The sequence below is a fragment of the Pelodiscus sinensis genome, chromosome 5, assembly GCF_052426305.1.
Source record: "Pelodiscus sinensis isolate ZL-2025 chromosome 5, ASM5242630v1, whole genome shotgun sequence".
NCBI classification, from domain to species: Eukaryota; Metazoa; Chordata; order Testudines; family Trionychidae; genus Pelodiscus; species Pelodiscus sinensis.
Genome location: NC_143056.1, coordinates 122,657,536 through 122,671,910, shown reverse-complemented (window position 1 = coordinate 122,671,910; position 14,375 = coordinate 122,657,536). Strand labels below are relative to the sequence as shown.

The 14,375-nt window shown below is 47.1% G+C and overlaps 1 protein-coding gene across 2 annotated transcripts in view; it reads left to right on the top strand.

The window, feature by feature from the left end:
• The first annotated feature begins 215 nt into the window (after window positions 1-215).
• The window catches only part of CHKA (choline kinase alpha), a 34,046-nt gene continuing 19,886 nt past the window's right edge, over window positions 216-14,375 (top strand). The window contains exons 1-2 of one of the 2 annotated variants that reach the window (XM_075928306.2): window positions 216-678; window positions 13,014-13,125. In XM_075928306.2, the coding sequence (XP_075784421.2) occupies window positions 386-678; window positions 13,014-13,125 (405 nt within the window). In that variant the 5' untranslated portion in view covers window positions 216-385. Of the gene's footprint in view, window positions 679-765; window positions 898-13,013; window positions 13,126-14,375 lie in introns of those variants that run through there. The other variant, XM_075928307.2, reaches the window with a different exon arrangement.

Here is a 14,375-nt window from a genome sequence, read left to right as displayed (position 1 = left end):
GAGGGGGTGAATCACCTTGCTCGGGCTCGTCTCTCCCCATCATTGTGAGGCGCGCGAGCCGCACCGGTCACCGGGGCAACCGGGGAGCAGCCAATCGGCGGCTTGCGAGCCGCTCACAAAAGCCTGCGTTGCGGCAGCTGGAGCCGCGGCTTCCTTCCTGCGCCAATCAGGAGGCGCCTGGGGGCGGGTCGCGAGCCAATCCGCGAGGCGGAGCGGGTGGGGGAGGCCGAAGGGGGGGTGTGAGAGTGAGGTGAGCGGGTCCGCGTGCCGAGCGGGTATAAGAACGGGAAGCAGGCGCGCGCCTCTCGCATTCTGTCCGCAGGCAGCGAGTCGAGCGCGCGCGCAGCTCCCACCCAGCGACCGAGTTGCTTCGCCCGCCCGCGCGATGAAGACCAAGTTCTGTAACGGCGAGCCCGAGCCCTCCCCGCTGGGGCTGCTGCTCGCCTGCACCCCTGGCGCCGGGGTGGTCCTGCCCGCCGCGGGGCAGCCCCCCTCGCCGCCCGCTCACCCCGAGGCCGAGGGCAAGGACCCGCAGCACCAGCCCCCGACCCCTCCGCAGTCGCCTGAGGAGGAGCCGGACTCCCGCACCCGCCGCAAGGCGTATCTGTGGTGCAAGGAGTTCCTGCCCGGGGCCTGGCGGGGGCTGCGGGAGGAGCAGCTGCGCATCAGCCCCATCAGGTCAGTGCTTCCTGGGGGGCGGGGCGCTCCCGAGCTGGCCTGTCCCGGGGGCGGGGCGGGGCGCGAGTGCGGGGCCTGAGGGGGCGGGGAGCTAATTCGTTTCCCCCGGCCGAGTTGAAGGGCGCTGTTGGGGAGCGTCTGCTCCCTGCGTTTTCCTCCTGGCCGGGGCGCAATAGGGTGTGAGGGCGGAGGGGCAGCCCCCCCCCCCAGTTGGTGGAGGTAGGTGCTATGGGGAGAGAGGATTGGGAAAGCAGGCAGCTTCTCTCCCCCCCCCCCCCCCGTTGGTGGAGGTAGGTGCTATGGGGAGGGAAGGTTGGGAAGGCAGACAGCTTCTCCCCCCCCCCCCCGTTGGTGGAGGTAGGTGCTATGGGGAGGGAAGGTTGGGAAGGCAGACAGCTTCTCCCCCCCCCCCCCCCGTTGGTGGAGGTAGGTGCTATGGGGAGGGAAGGTTGGGAAGGCAGACAGCTTCTCCCCCCCCCCGTTGGTGGAGGTAGGTGCTATGGGGAGGGAAGGTTGGGAAGGCAGACAGCTTCTCCCCCCCCCGTTGGTGGAGGTAGGTGCTATGGGGAGGGAAGGTTGGGAAGGCAGACAGCTTCTCCCCCCCCCGTTGGTGGAGGTAGGTGCTATGGGGAGGGAAGGTTGGGAAGGCAGACAGCTTCTCCCCCCCCCCCCCGTTGGTGGAGGTAGGTGCTATGGGGAGGGAAGGTTGGGAAGGCAGACAGCTTCTCCCCCCCCCCCCCCGTTGGTGGAGGTAGGTGCTATGGGGAGGGAAGGTTGGGAAGGCAGACAGCTTCTCCCCCCCCCGTTGGTGGAGGTAGGTGCTATGGGGAGGGAAGGTTGGGAAGGCAGACAGCTTCTCCCCCCCCCCCCCCCCCTTTCCCCCCCCCCCCCCCGTTGGTGGAGGTAGGTGCTATGGGGAGAGAGGATTGGGAAAGCAGGCAGCTCTTCCCCCCCCCCCCCCCACTGATTGGTGGAGGTAGGTGCTGTGGGGAGGGAAGGTTGGGAAAGCAGACAGCTTCTCTCTTTTCCCCCCCCCCCCCCGTTGGTGGAGGTAGGTGCTATGGGGAGGGAGGATTGGGAAAGCAGGCAGCTTCTACCCCCCCCCCTCCCCCCCATTAGTGGAGGTACGTGTTCTGGGTTGGTAAAGCAGGCAAGCTGAGTTCCCCAGCTGGGTTCTCTTTTTCTCTTCCCGAGAAGACTAACTGCAAAGTCAGTGCAGCCAACCCACCTAGAGTCAGGTGGTGGTGGGGGAGTGCGTGTGTGAGGGTAGCAGGGAGGACTTCTAAAGCCTAAGGGGCTGGGCTGCAGAAATCTGTTCATGTTCAGCATTGTCAAGTCGCTGCCTCGAGTTCAGAGCCAAAGCAAAGCATGTGGCAGGGGGAGTCTGCAGCCGTACATCTGTGGCTGGACTCTGAACCAAGAGGCGGTGTTCCGGGTGGATACTAAAATATGCTTGAGTCTTGGCTCAACAATGCAGGGAGTTTGTGGGAGTTTCTGCACTTCTTAGGGGACTGACTAGAAATGCTTGCTTAACTTGTTCCTTGATTTTTTTTTTTAGTACTATTGACTTTTCAGCATCCAAATATCATGTTCTTTTCATTACATACATTTGCAAATGGTAATGCAAATCCCAGCATTGAGAATCTCTAGGTTTCTGTAGTGCTGTGATTCAGCGTGTCAGCTGATTACTAATGGAGTAACCAGGTTTATATGGCTTGGATATGAAAACAGAGAGTGATGGAGCACTTTGGTCAGCAACTGTCTGTAATGAATTTTGAGACTGCCCTTTAACAGTGAAAGACAGTCTTTGTTTTTTTTACATCAGTTTTAAATTTAAAATGTCCAGCTCTTCTGACCAATACTGTGGTTTAAGGGTTCACATTTCAAAATCCACTGCAAGAAACAGACTTGTGACTTCAAAACTGTTTGCCCAACAAGTTTAAAATTTTGTCCCTAGTAAACAAGAAAAGCCAAGGTAAAAAGGAGATCAAACTAGCTAAAGACGAGTAAAGCGGGTGGGGATCCTTTTTTATTGGAGGGGGGGGGGGTTTCTGACCTGTAGAAAAATCAGTTGGGTGATGTACAAGTGAGAAGGGGGGGGGGAAATCCTCACTGACATGGTCCCTGACTGAGAAGGAGAAAGACACTCCCCCACATTTTCCTTGCACACCAGAGCTTGGGGGGAGGGGGGTCCACACTAGTAAATTGTGTGCTCCAGCATCACAGGGAGAGCGGGGTGGTGGTGGGGGGCTTCAGCACCTGAGTGAATTTCCCAACATGGGGAGGGGAGAAGGAAACCTAAGCCTCAGGGGCTGGATCTAGGCAAGCAGCCTTAAGTTATCCATGCCTGACAGAGTGACAAGAAAACATTCTACAAATACATTAGAAGAAAGAGGAAGACCAAGGATAGGGTAAGCCTGTCCATCAACGAAGAGGGAAAAACACTAACAGAAAATGTGGAAATGGCAGAAGTGCTTAATAGGGATGTGAACGTGCACCTGAGTTACGTTTAGCTGATGAGCCTGGGCTTACTGGTTAACCTTCTTGGTTTCGTGCACCCACCCCCCTCCGTGCATGCTACTGTCTTGATATCAGAGGCAGGAGCATGGCAGGGAATGCAGGAGCACCAGTTCTTATGGCACTGACTTCCTTGCACATACTGGCTCCTGCCTTCCTCTTCTTCTCCCCCCCCCCCCCCTTGCTGCCTCTGTATCAGACAGTATCGTCGTGGGGGTGGAGTCAGCTCCATGAGAACCAATCTTCCCTTATAGGTCATATTTTCTAGACATCAGGTAATTTTTGTTACTCTTCTCTGGACTCCTCCAGTTTGTCCACATCTTTCCTGAAATGTGGCAACCAGAATTGAACAGTACTACCATTTAGGCTTAATCTGTGCAGAAATGAGCAGCAGAATTACTTCTCATGTCCCACTTACAATACTCCTGCTAACATAGCCCAGCATGTTTGCACTTTTTTTGAGGGGGGGGAGGCAACTGTATTAACTGACTCATTTAGCATGTGGTCCACTATGACTCCTAGATCCCTTTCTACAGTATTCCTTCCTAGACAATCCTTTCCCATTTTGTATGTGTACAACTGATTGTTCTTTCCTAAGTGGAATGCTTTGCATTTGTCCTTATTGAATTTTATCCTATTTACCTCAGACCATTACTCCAGTTTGTCCAGATCATTTTGAATTCTAAATCCTATCCTCTGAAGTACTTTCAACTCCTCTTAGCTTGGTGTTGTCTGCAAATTTTATAGATGTACTTTCTATGCCAGGAGTTGGCAACCTTTCAAATCAAAGAGCCAAACTACATCAAAATTGAGAACAAGTCTACAAAGAGCTGTATAAGAATGCCCATTTTGCATGACTGAAAATATGCAATTTAATATGACTGACATAATGATTAAAAATAGCATAAATGAAACATTGTACTCACAGACTTTATTTAATGGGACTTCTGCTGCTGCATCTTTTCACATAACTTGTCAAATCCCGCTTCATGCACACATTCAACCTGTCTTCTGTCAATTTTATGGCGGGGGCTGGTGATGTGGGGGTGCAGGAGTGTGGGTTGAGGTGTGAGGGGCTCAGGGCAGGAGATTGGGGCGTATGGATGGACTCAGAGCACAAGGTTGGGCTATGTGGGGGGGTGCAGGAGTCTGGGGCTGTGGGTTTGAGGGGCTTAAGGCAGGGGGTTCAGGTGCATGATGGGCTCAGGGTGGGTGGGTGGGTGGGGGAAATGCAGGAGTCTTATGACGCCAGAGGGGGGCTGAGCCCAAATTGGGGGCTTGTTGGCCAGGCTTGACTTTTAAATAAAGTAAAATATGTCCAACAAAAAAGGTTTCAACATTGTCTTGTGGCAGGAGTGGAGAAGCTCTTTTGGATTGGGGGGCCATTGACCCACAAAAGTTAGTTGGGGACCACACAAGTAAGAAGGGGGGGGGAACCCTTAAACTCTCCAACTGAAACACCTCACTTCCTGGTGCTCCTGCCCCAAAGTGTGGGGAAGGGCCGGGAGGACTGAGGTTCAAGGCCTCAGGCCAGATTCACTTTTCTGGGATTCCATGATTAGTGGATTTTGTGGGCCCCCCAGCCTCTGGGTTGGGGACAAAAAAAGGCATTAAGTGTGCAGACAGGGCTGCCAAAGAATGGGATAGGGATGGGAGTGCAAGATCTTAGTGGGAGGTGGAGTGTGGAAGGGATGAGTGGGAGGTCTGGGCTGGGGGAATGTTGGCCAGAGGGCAGTTGAGCAGGGGGGATTCTGGGCTGGGGGCAGGCTGGCTAGCTGGCAGGGTGAGGTGGTGCGGGGCTCTTGTTTTCCTATCATGTGGCAAGCACTTGCTGCTGCTCCTGTTCCCTGGAAGCCTCTGGGAAGAGTTGGCAGCAGAGGCCTGCAGGAAGTGTCCTGAGGTAACAAATAAGCAATATGCTTTGGTTCCTGGTTTTCCCCATGTAGGGGGAAGAGAAATGCTATCATGCCCAGCCATGTTTAGCTCTGCTTGTTCTCTGCATGCCGGATCTGGTGGGGAGGGAGCTTTCTCCCTCCACCCTTCTCCACAGGAAGCTGCACTGGCGTTTGAGTCTTGGGGGAGAGGGGCGTAAGCCTGCAGCACCAGCACAGGCTACCTGCTGTGGGGGCAGCAAGGTAGGGCTGAGCTGGAGCTCCAGAAGAGCCATATCTGGCTCCCTAGAGAGCCACAGATTGCTGACTCCTGCTCTATGCTTCTATTTAAATAATTAATGAAGATATTGAATGTAACTGGACCCAGAGTTGATCTCTGCAGAACCCCACTTATGTCCTTCCAGCATGATGGTGAATAATAAATAACTATTTTCTGGGACCAACAAGTTATGCACTCACATCATAGTGGGTATGTCTAGACTGCATCCCTCTGTCAGCAGAGGGATGCAGATTAGGCAGGTCAACATTGCAAATGAGGCAGGGATTTAAATATCCCAGGCCTAATTTGCATAAAAACGGCCACCACATTTTGCCGACTCGGCCCTTTGGTGGCAAAAAGCAGCAGTCTAGAAGCGGATCTGTCGAGAAAGAAAGCCTTTTTCGACAGATCCTGTAAACCTCCTTGCAGGATCTGTCAAAAAAGGCTTTCTTTCTTGACAGATCCCCTTCTAGACTGCTGCTTTTTGCCAACAAAGTGCCGAGTCGGCAAAATGTGGTGGCCATTTTTATGCAAATTAGGTATGGGATATTTAAATCCTTACCTCATTTGCGATGTTGACGTGCCTAATCTGCATCCCTCTGCCGACAAAGGGATGCAGTCTAGACTTACCCAGTAAGTCCTTCTAGGTTGTATTTCCCTGTTTTGTTAAGGTGAGAAGGTCATGGAAGACGGTAGCTAATGCCTTACTTAACTCTAGATATACCACATCTACCGCTTCCTCCTTATCCACAAGGCTTGTCATTCTATCAAAGAAAGGTATCGGGTTGGTATGATTGGATTTGTTCTTTACAAATCCATGCTAACTGCTATTTATCGCCTTATCTTTTAAATGTTTGCACAAATTCTTTAATTGTTTGTGCAGTTATCTGTCATAGTACAGAAGTTAAGCAGATTGGTCTGTAGTTCCCTGGCTCATCCTTATTTCCCTTTTACACATGGGTGCTATATTTTTTCCCCTTTTCCAGTCAATTGCAAAGATAATACCTAATGGCTTAGATAGCTGACTGAGAAGCTCCTTGAGAACTTCTTAGGATGTAGTCCATTGGGACTCAAAATCATAAAACCATACAACTGGAAAAGACCTCAGAAGGTCATCAAGTCCAGCCCCCTGCTCTAAGCAGGACCAATCCCAACTAAATCAACCTAGCCAGGGCTTTGTCAAGCCAAGACTTAAACACCTCTAGGGATGGAGACTCCACTACTTCCCTAGGTAACCCATTCCAGTGCTTCACTACCCTCCTAGTGAAATCCAACCTGGACCTCTCCCACCACAACTTGAGGCCATTGCTCCTTGTTCTGCCATCTGTCACTGAGAACAGCCTCTCTCCATCTTCTTTGGAACCTCCAGACCCAACTCTCAGCCTCTCCTCATAAGTCATATGCTCCAGCCCCCTAATCATTTTGGTTGCCCTCCACTGGACCCTCTCCAGTGTGTCCACATCCTTTTTGTAGTGGGGGCCCCAGAACTGGACACAATACTCCAGATGTGGCCTCACCAGAGCCGAATAAAGGGGAATAATGACATCTCTGGATCTGCTGGCAATGCTCCTCTTAATGAACCTAATATGCCATTAGCCGTCTTGGCTACAAGGGCACACTGTTGACTCATATCCAGCTTCTCATCAACTGTAATCCCCAGGTCCTTTTCTGCAGAACTACTACTTAACTGGTTGGTCCCCAGCCTGGAACTATGCTTGGGATTCTTCCATCCCAAGTGCAGGACTCTACACTTGTCCTTGTTGAACCTCATCAGATTTCTTGTGGCCCAATCCTCCAATTTGTCTAAGTCACTCTGGACCCTCTCTCTGCCCTTAAGCGTATCTACCTCTTCCCCCTAGCTTAGTGTCATCCTCAAACTTGCTGAGGGTGCAATCCATCCCCTCATCCAGGTCATTAATAAAGATATTGAACAAAACTGGTCCTAGAACCGAACCTTAGGGCACTTCGCTAGAAACCGACCGCCATCCTGACATCGAGCCGTTGATCACTACCCACTGGGCCTGGCCTTCTAGCCAGCTTTCTATCCATCTTACTGTCCATTTATCCAATCCACATTCCCTTAACTTGCTGGCAAGAATATTGTGGGAGACCGTATCAAAAGCCTTGCTAAAGTCAAGGTATATAACATCCACTGATTTTCCCATATCCACAGAGCCAGTTACCTCATCATAGAAGCTAATCAGATTGGTCAGGCACGACTTTCCCTTTGTGAATCCATGCTGACTATTCCTAATCACTTTCCTCTCTTCCAAGTGCCTCAAAATGGATTCCTTAAGGATCCCTTCCATGATTTTTCCAGGAACCGAGGTAAGACTGACCGGCCTATAGTTCCCTCAATCGTCCTTCTTCCCTTTTTTGAAGATGGGCATTACATTTGCCTTTTTCCAGTCATCCGGGATTTCTCCCGATCTCCACGGACTTTTCAAAAATAATAGCCAAAGGCTCCTCAATGACATTTGCTAACTCCCTCAGTACCCTCGGATGCATTAAGTCCGGACCCATGGATTTGTGTATGTTTAGCTTTTCTAAATAGTTCCTAACCTGTTCTTTACCTACCACGGGCTGTCCATCTTGCGTCACTTAGCGCAGAAGTCCAGGAGCCGACCTTGTCCGTGAATACAGAGGCAAAGAAAGCATTGAGTACTTGAGCTTTCCCCACGTCATCTATCACTAAGTTACCTCCTTCATCCATTAGTGGCCGCACACCCTCTGATCACCTTCTTCTTGTTAACATACCTGTAGAAACCTTTCTTGTTTCTTTCACATCCTTAGCCAGTCGCAATTCCATTTGCGCTTTCGCCTTCCTGATAACCCCCCAGCATTCTCGAGCTATACATTTAAACCCCTCCCTGGTCATTGTCCAAGCTTCCACTTTTTGTAAGCTTCCTTTTTGTGCTTAAGTTCACCAAGGATTTCCCCTGTAAGCCAATCCGGTCTCTTACCATGTTTGCCTCTCTTGATACGCGTAGGGATGGCTTCTTTCTGTGCCTTCAATAAGGTTTCTTTAAAATACTGCTAGCTGTCTTGGACTCCTTTCCCCTTTGTTTACATCTGACCCATATAAATTTTTAAACCTGTCCTTTCCCTAGCTTTATTCTAGCTTCTGAAACCTACTCTTTTCACTGGAATTCGCTAGGTCAGATGTCCAATCATCAACAGCCTTCTTGGTGAAAACTGAAACAGAAGTCATTGAGCACTATGAATGTTAAAATGCATTTGTATAAACATGTAATGGCTAAAAAATTCAGCATTACATATTTGTGGGGGAAGAGGGGCAGGAGAGGTGGGAGTCAGTTCTTTTGGGGAGCTATATCACTTTGTCCGACCTGCCTCCTTTCCAGAGCTGGGGCTGGTGTGCTGCAGCCTCCCTCTGCCCTCTTCTTCTCTCCCTCCCTCCCTCCCCCCCCCTCTTATGGCCAGGGTGAGAGCCAGGGCTGGCCCAATCTTAGCCCAGTGGCTGGGGTGGGGGGAGGCAGGTCAGGGCTGCATACTACACTTGCCAACCCCCCCCTCCCTCTGGGGATATTAGGGGGCTGTGCTCCCTTCTTGCTACAACATTACCTTAAACTGTTGCATTTTGCTTGACAGCAATTGTACTCTACTGCCACAGAACCTCTTGCCCTCTTAGGGCTGTGATTCTTGATTCACTGAGCCTTAGCTTAAGAATATTGGGCACTCATGCTAATAACTGGAAAACTTGTAGATCTTGTTAAGGTGGTCAGAATAGTGTGAATTGATAGCAGAATGGAAAACACTGTTATCGCTATTTGCATAGCTGCTCAGAACCCTGTTAAATGTGAAAACTTAATCTGCTATTTTTGCTTTTTGGAAAATATGTGCAGAAAGATTGATAATTCGTAAGGCCTTTCAGCATTATGAATTATCCTCTTTCATTTTTGGTATTGGCCTTGAACTAGTGGCCTTGAACTAGTGGGTAGTTGAAAGAAGGTGTTCCATTTGTGGCCATTGATCAGCAGCAGAGGTGGCATTATGGCATGCCACTCTACTCGCTATTAGACCTCTCTCTACTTGAGTTCCTGTTTGTGCCAAATTGTACCTTGCCAAAGAGGCAGATTAACTGAGTCTTGTTGACTTTTCACTTTTTTCCATAGTTTCCTTGGTATTGTATGCAATAATTGTAACCATAACTTCAAATGACTTGTGTTGTGAGCATAGTTTTTATTGTTTTCCTGTATGGTGTGCCTTCATCTTTGAAAGATGAAGTGCATAATGCTGTTGCCCTTTCAATACATAGTTGAGTTCAGCTTAAAGTAAAGGGGGGTAACACAGATTCCTAAATCTTGATGCAGTGTCATAAGTAATGACCCAGACTAATACACTTCAAAATCTGTTCATCCTGGTTTTGTGTGTTCTAGAATTAATTAGAAAGGACTCTTTATCCCACTACCACTAAACAGACTGTCGTCTTCTCAAGAGCTTTACAAGGGAAGTAAACATTAACCATTGGAAATTCTATGCTAAATGGTAGTTGGAGATGTAGGTTGCTCTAGTGTCGTAGGCATGACTCTGCATGGTCTATTTTTGCTCTTTATTTGATATCCTTTATCTATTACTTTTTTCCGCCTGCTTATCTGCCTTGTCTTCCTCCCCCATACTTCTCTGGATAGTTAACAGACAACGCAATCCTCTTCTTTAAATATACCATCTTTGTACCATGTTTCCTTGGATATTCCTTTCCTACAGATTGTTCTGATTCTAAAGGACTGCTGAGGTTTCCTCATATGTAGCTGGCAGCCCCACAAGATGGCTCCTGTTTTCTTCATTGCATTCTTACTGTTCTTAAGTAACTGTTATTTTACTAGTAGAGTAGTCGATGGAATTTCTATCGACTAGTTGATAGGCACTTCCTCATTCTTCCCAGTGTGGGCTCCTGTACATTTCAAAGTAAGAATGCGGAACTCTGTGTGCAGCATGAGGCCAGCTAGAAGTCCTACTGACTCTGGGCTGCATGTGGTGTGCCAGCTTTGAAATGTACAAGAGTAACCGGGGGTCTCTTGTGCATTTCATTGCAGAAGCGCAGCATGGAGCCCAGAGTCCGTGTGGGACTCAGAGTCCCTTGCTGACCCTGGTCTCCATGCTGTGCTGCCGCTTTGAAATTCCACATGGAGCTAGTGTCAGTTGGGGAGTCCCCAGCTGATTCTGGCTCTGGACAGCATTTCAGCAGAACCCGGGATCCCATGGAAATGCCCCAGCTGACCCAGAGCACTATGCACTGTAGTGTTGCTGCAGTGCTGCTACTTTGAAATACCCACTCTTCCTCCTCCCCCGCCCCCCATTTGCTGCCTCTATCTGAAGAGGCAGTAAGGGGGGAGGGGAAGATCGACTCCTTGGCTGACTATCGGATAAGCATTTGTTTAACTGATAGTTGACTAGTCCTTAACATCCCTAATTGTTCATCACAAAGGGCATAGATACCTGCAGAAGCAGCTGAAAATGAATAGCTAGTACCATGTTTATAGCCAGCTCACTGCAGATAAGTTTAGGAAGGGCTGATCTATGCAGCTTTTCTTGATAGGTCTCTGACAGTCAGACTGAGGATCCCATTGAAGGTAAACCTGAGCAATGGAATATGACAGGATCTATCTGAGCTTTTGGGCCTCTGAAAGATCTGCAGCTTTTTAAAGAGTCTCATGCCATGAGGTCACCAAAGGAAAGTATTGGTTTAACTTAATTTGCACTGTTTTACACCAATTGAGTGACATGAAGTATTAAATGTAGCTTTTAGCCTTTTTCTTTATCCAGGCCATTTTTGGGAAGATGAGCCCATGTTACCACAATTCCTGTTACAGTTAACCTTTACATTCCCGTCAGTATTATGCTATTTCCCATTGCTGTAAAGGGAAATGCCAAATAATGCAGATGGGGGGCAATAATGAAGACCTGTTGTGGAAAAACAATATAATAGACAACGTAGGATGAACAAATAAGCTTTTTCCCCAGAAAGTAATGGAGAGCTAGAAACCTTTCAAGTATTACTAAGTAATGATCTCTGAAGTCTGTGGGAGGCAAAATAAAACATAGTAATGTGTATGGCATGCTAACAGTTTAAAAAAATTAGATTATCTCTCATCTTAACTATAATCTACTACTGGAACACTTTACTTAAGTAACTGTGCAGAATCCTGGAACAGGATTTCCTGAATATCTTACCCAGATAGCATACCAGCAATGTTTTAGTAGAATGCCTATAGAAGTTTGTCTTCCTGAAGGTTAGACTGTGTAAATCTAGTCAGTTAGCAGGGTGAGCTGACAAACTATCACACTACAGGTTGGACCTTCCTGGTCCGGCACCCTCTGAACCTGACTAGACCTGGAATTAGGGATTTTGCCATACTGGGGAGGTCATATCTGGCCCCTCTACTATTGGCTCCTCCTGTGCTGCCAACCCTGCTGCTCTGCTGGTCCCCCCGCTTCCCTACTAAACTGGTCATTCCCACTTCCATGTGCTTGGGCTCCCTGATCCTGGAATATGCATGGTCCTTCTGGACCAGAGAGTCTGTTTAGAGTTCAATCCATAATTCAGGAGTAGGCAAACTCAGGCCTAGGGGCTAGATCTGGCCTGCTAAGCATTTCTCTCCCACCTGCCCAGTTGATTAGTGGAAGTATATACTTAGAGCCAGCAGTGTGTATTCAGCTGCCACTCCCTCCCACCTTGCTCTATCCTGCAGCTAAGTTGCTCCCAGGATTCCCCTGCTAGCTCTGCAGGTGGGTGGGGTTGGAGGTGCAATGGAGTGCTGAAGTCAGACTGTTCCCTTGCCCTTGCACCCCATCTCTGCAGAGCAGGGGTCGTAGACAGAGTTAGCAGAACTGCACGTATCTTAAGTGTATTACCCATAGGCGTGCTGAACAGGGATGGGAGGAGTGGGGGAGACAACAGAGCAGGATGACTAGTTTGCTGTAGCAGAAGCCACTATAGTGGCTACTGCTTCAGAACAGGTTAGGCACCATGGTTGTAATTAAACCCATTAATTGTTGGTGTTCTTCAATACCTGATGGTAAATGAAAATAAAGGGAGTGAGCATAGTATACAATTAAGTTTGCATGAAACTGAACTTTTTTTCTGTGAATACATGTTACAGAAAGCTAATCCTTTTGGGGAATTAGTGTTTATGAAGAGAAGAGTACATCTTGGAATCTGTATCACTTCAGCTACTGTGGGAGAAGCTCATTAAAACATGTTCCCAAAATAGTTGCTGTTCCATAAATAATAAAGTGGTCTTTGAAAATGTGTTGAAGTCTTCATTCATTCCTCAGGCTAGATTCCAGGGTAACACTTCATCAGAAAAATTGGACAGCAATAAGTCAAACATCTATTTTTTTTTCTTCCCCTAAATAAAAATCTACATTTTTTGTGCTCTTTAAATAAAGATAAGAAGAAATGAGCTATACAGCTTTTTATGACAAGCTATTTTATCAGCAGTCTTAAAACTTTTCTCTTGGCAATTTGATTTAATGATGTGCAGAAGAATTTGAATTTGATCTGTTTGAATAGATCGTTATTCCAGATCTGACCGTACAAAGCCTTGGAATACATACTAAAACATGACACTGTTCTTCACTGAGAGAAGAATGTACAGCTTTCTGATAGTCAATAAACTTTATGTACATCACCTTTCTTTTGATAGAGGTGGCCTCAGTAATATGCTGTTCCAGTGTTCGTTACCTGACAACGTGGAGACAGTTGCAGATGAGCCACGAAAAATTCTTCTCCGTTTATATGGTGCAATTCTACAAATGGTGAGTATATAGAATATTTTGGGAGTGGGAGGGTTTCTGTAGTATGTATCTGAATTATTTATACTAGAAGTGTCACAAGGCAAGTGTGTTCTACTCCTAATGTTGGAGAATGTTTTTTGGTGGTGGGAATAGATCTCTAGTTTGTCAGTTTGTTATAATTTGTCATTTTCTAGAACTTGTACTTCTTTCTATGCAGAAATCCTGGCTTGCGGTATATCAGTTGAAGGCTTATTTGCTGTTGGTTTGTTCCATAATGTTTGTTTCTGGTATTAAGTGTTTGGAGTGTGATATTCTGAAATAAGGTATATAATCAGCTGCTTTGTAATCTGTAGGAGTTTCTTTGGCATCGTTAGTAAATTTTCGAAGAACTAAACAATTTGTAATCATTTAAATCTTATCCTTGCTTTCACATACCCTTCTGAGGTTCACATTGAAGCTTTGTCAAAATGACTCTACAAAATGCTCAGACTATTCAGAGATCTGTGATGAGTAGCAACCTATTGACATGCAGTATTTTATAGCGTTTAAAGTTTGTACACAAATATATCCAGTACCCTGCAACTTTCTCATTCTGAAACCTTTATTCCAGAATGTGTGCTAGGTCTTATAACTGCCACATGGAACTCTTTATTAAATGTTTTTAATAGTGCTCTCACTGCCAATTGGCCACTACCAAGATTAAAATCCCTTTTTTGAAATATTGCAATGTAATTCTATTAATCTTTAAGAGAATTAACTGTTGAACTTCCAAATGGTGTATACAAAACACTTTAAAGATGACCTACTATGAAATTCTTAACAGCTATATCTGTGCATAACTATAGAAAGTTTTAATTTTATCTAGTTTGACACTTTACAAAATGTTGAGTTTTTCCCAAGTGATTGAAATTGGTCTCTTGCTGACCACTTCCTTGGAATAATCTACTGAAGATATTGCGTCAATTAATTATTCTTAAATTTAATCCATGCTTCCTTCTGAGGTGAATTGACCAGAAAGTGATAATAGCATGCTGTTAAACCTGAGGGTGTCACTTAACTAATCACTAAATGGATCTCACTTACAAAAATTGAGATTCAGATCCTGACTTAGCTGCTGAAAGCCTGGACCGGCATTCATTTTAAAGGTTTTATTCTTATTGTGGCAAGAGCCATAAGTTATTCACTGGTCAGAGACCACCCAGGCACAGCTCATGTCAATTAAGAATTCAGTCTTAACTGAATAAAATGTACATATCAAACTAAGCCAAGCT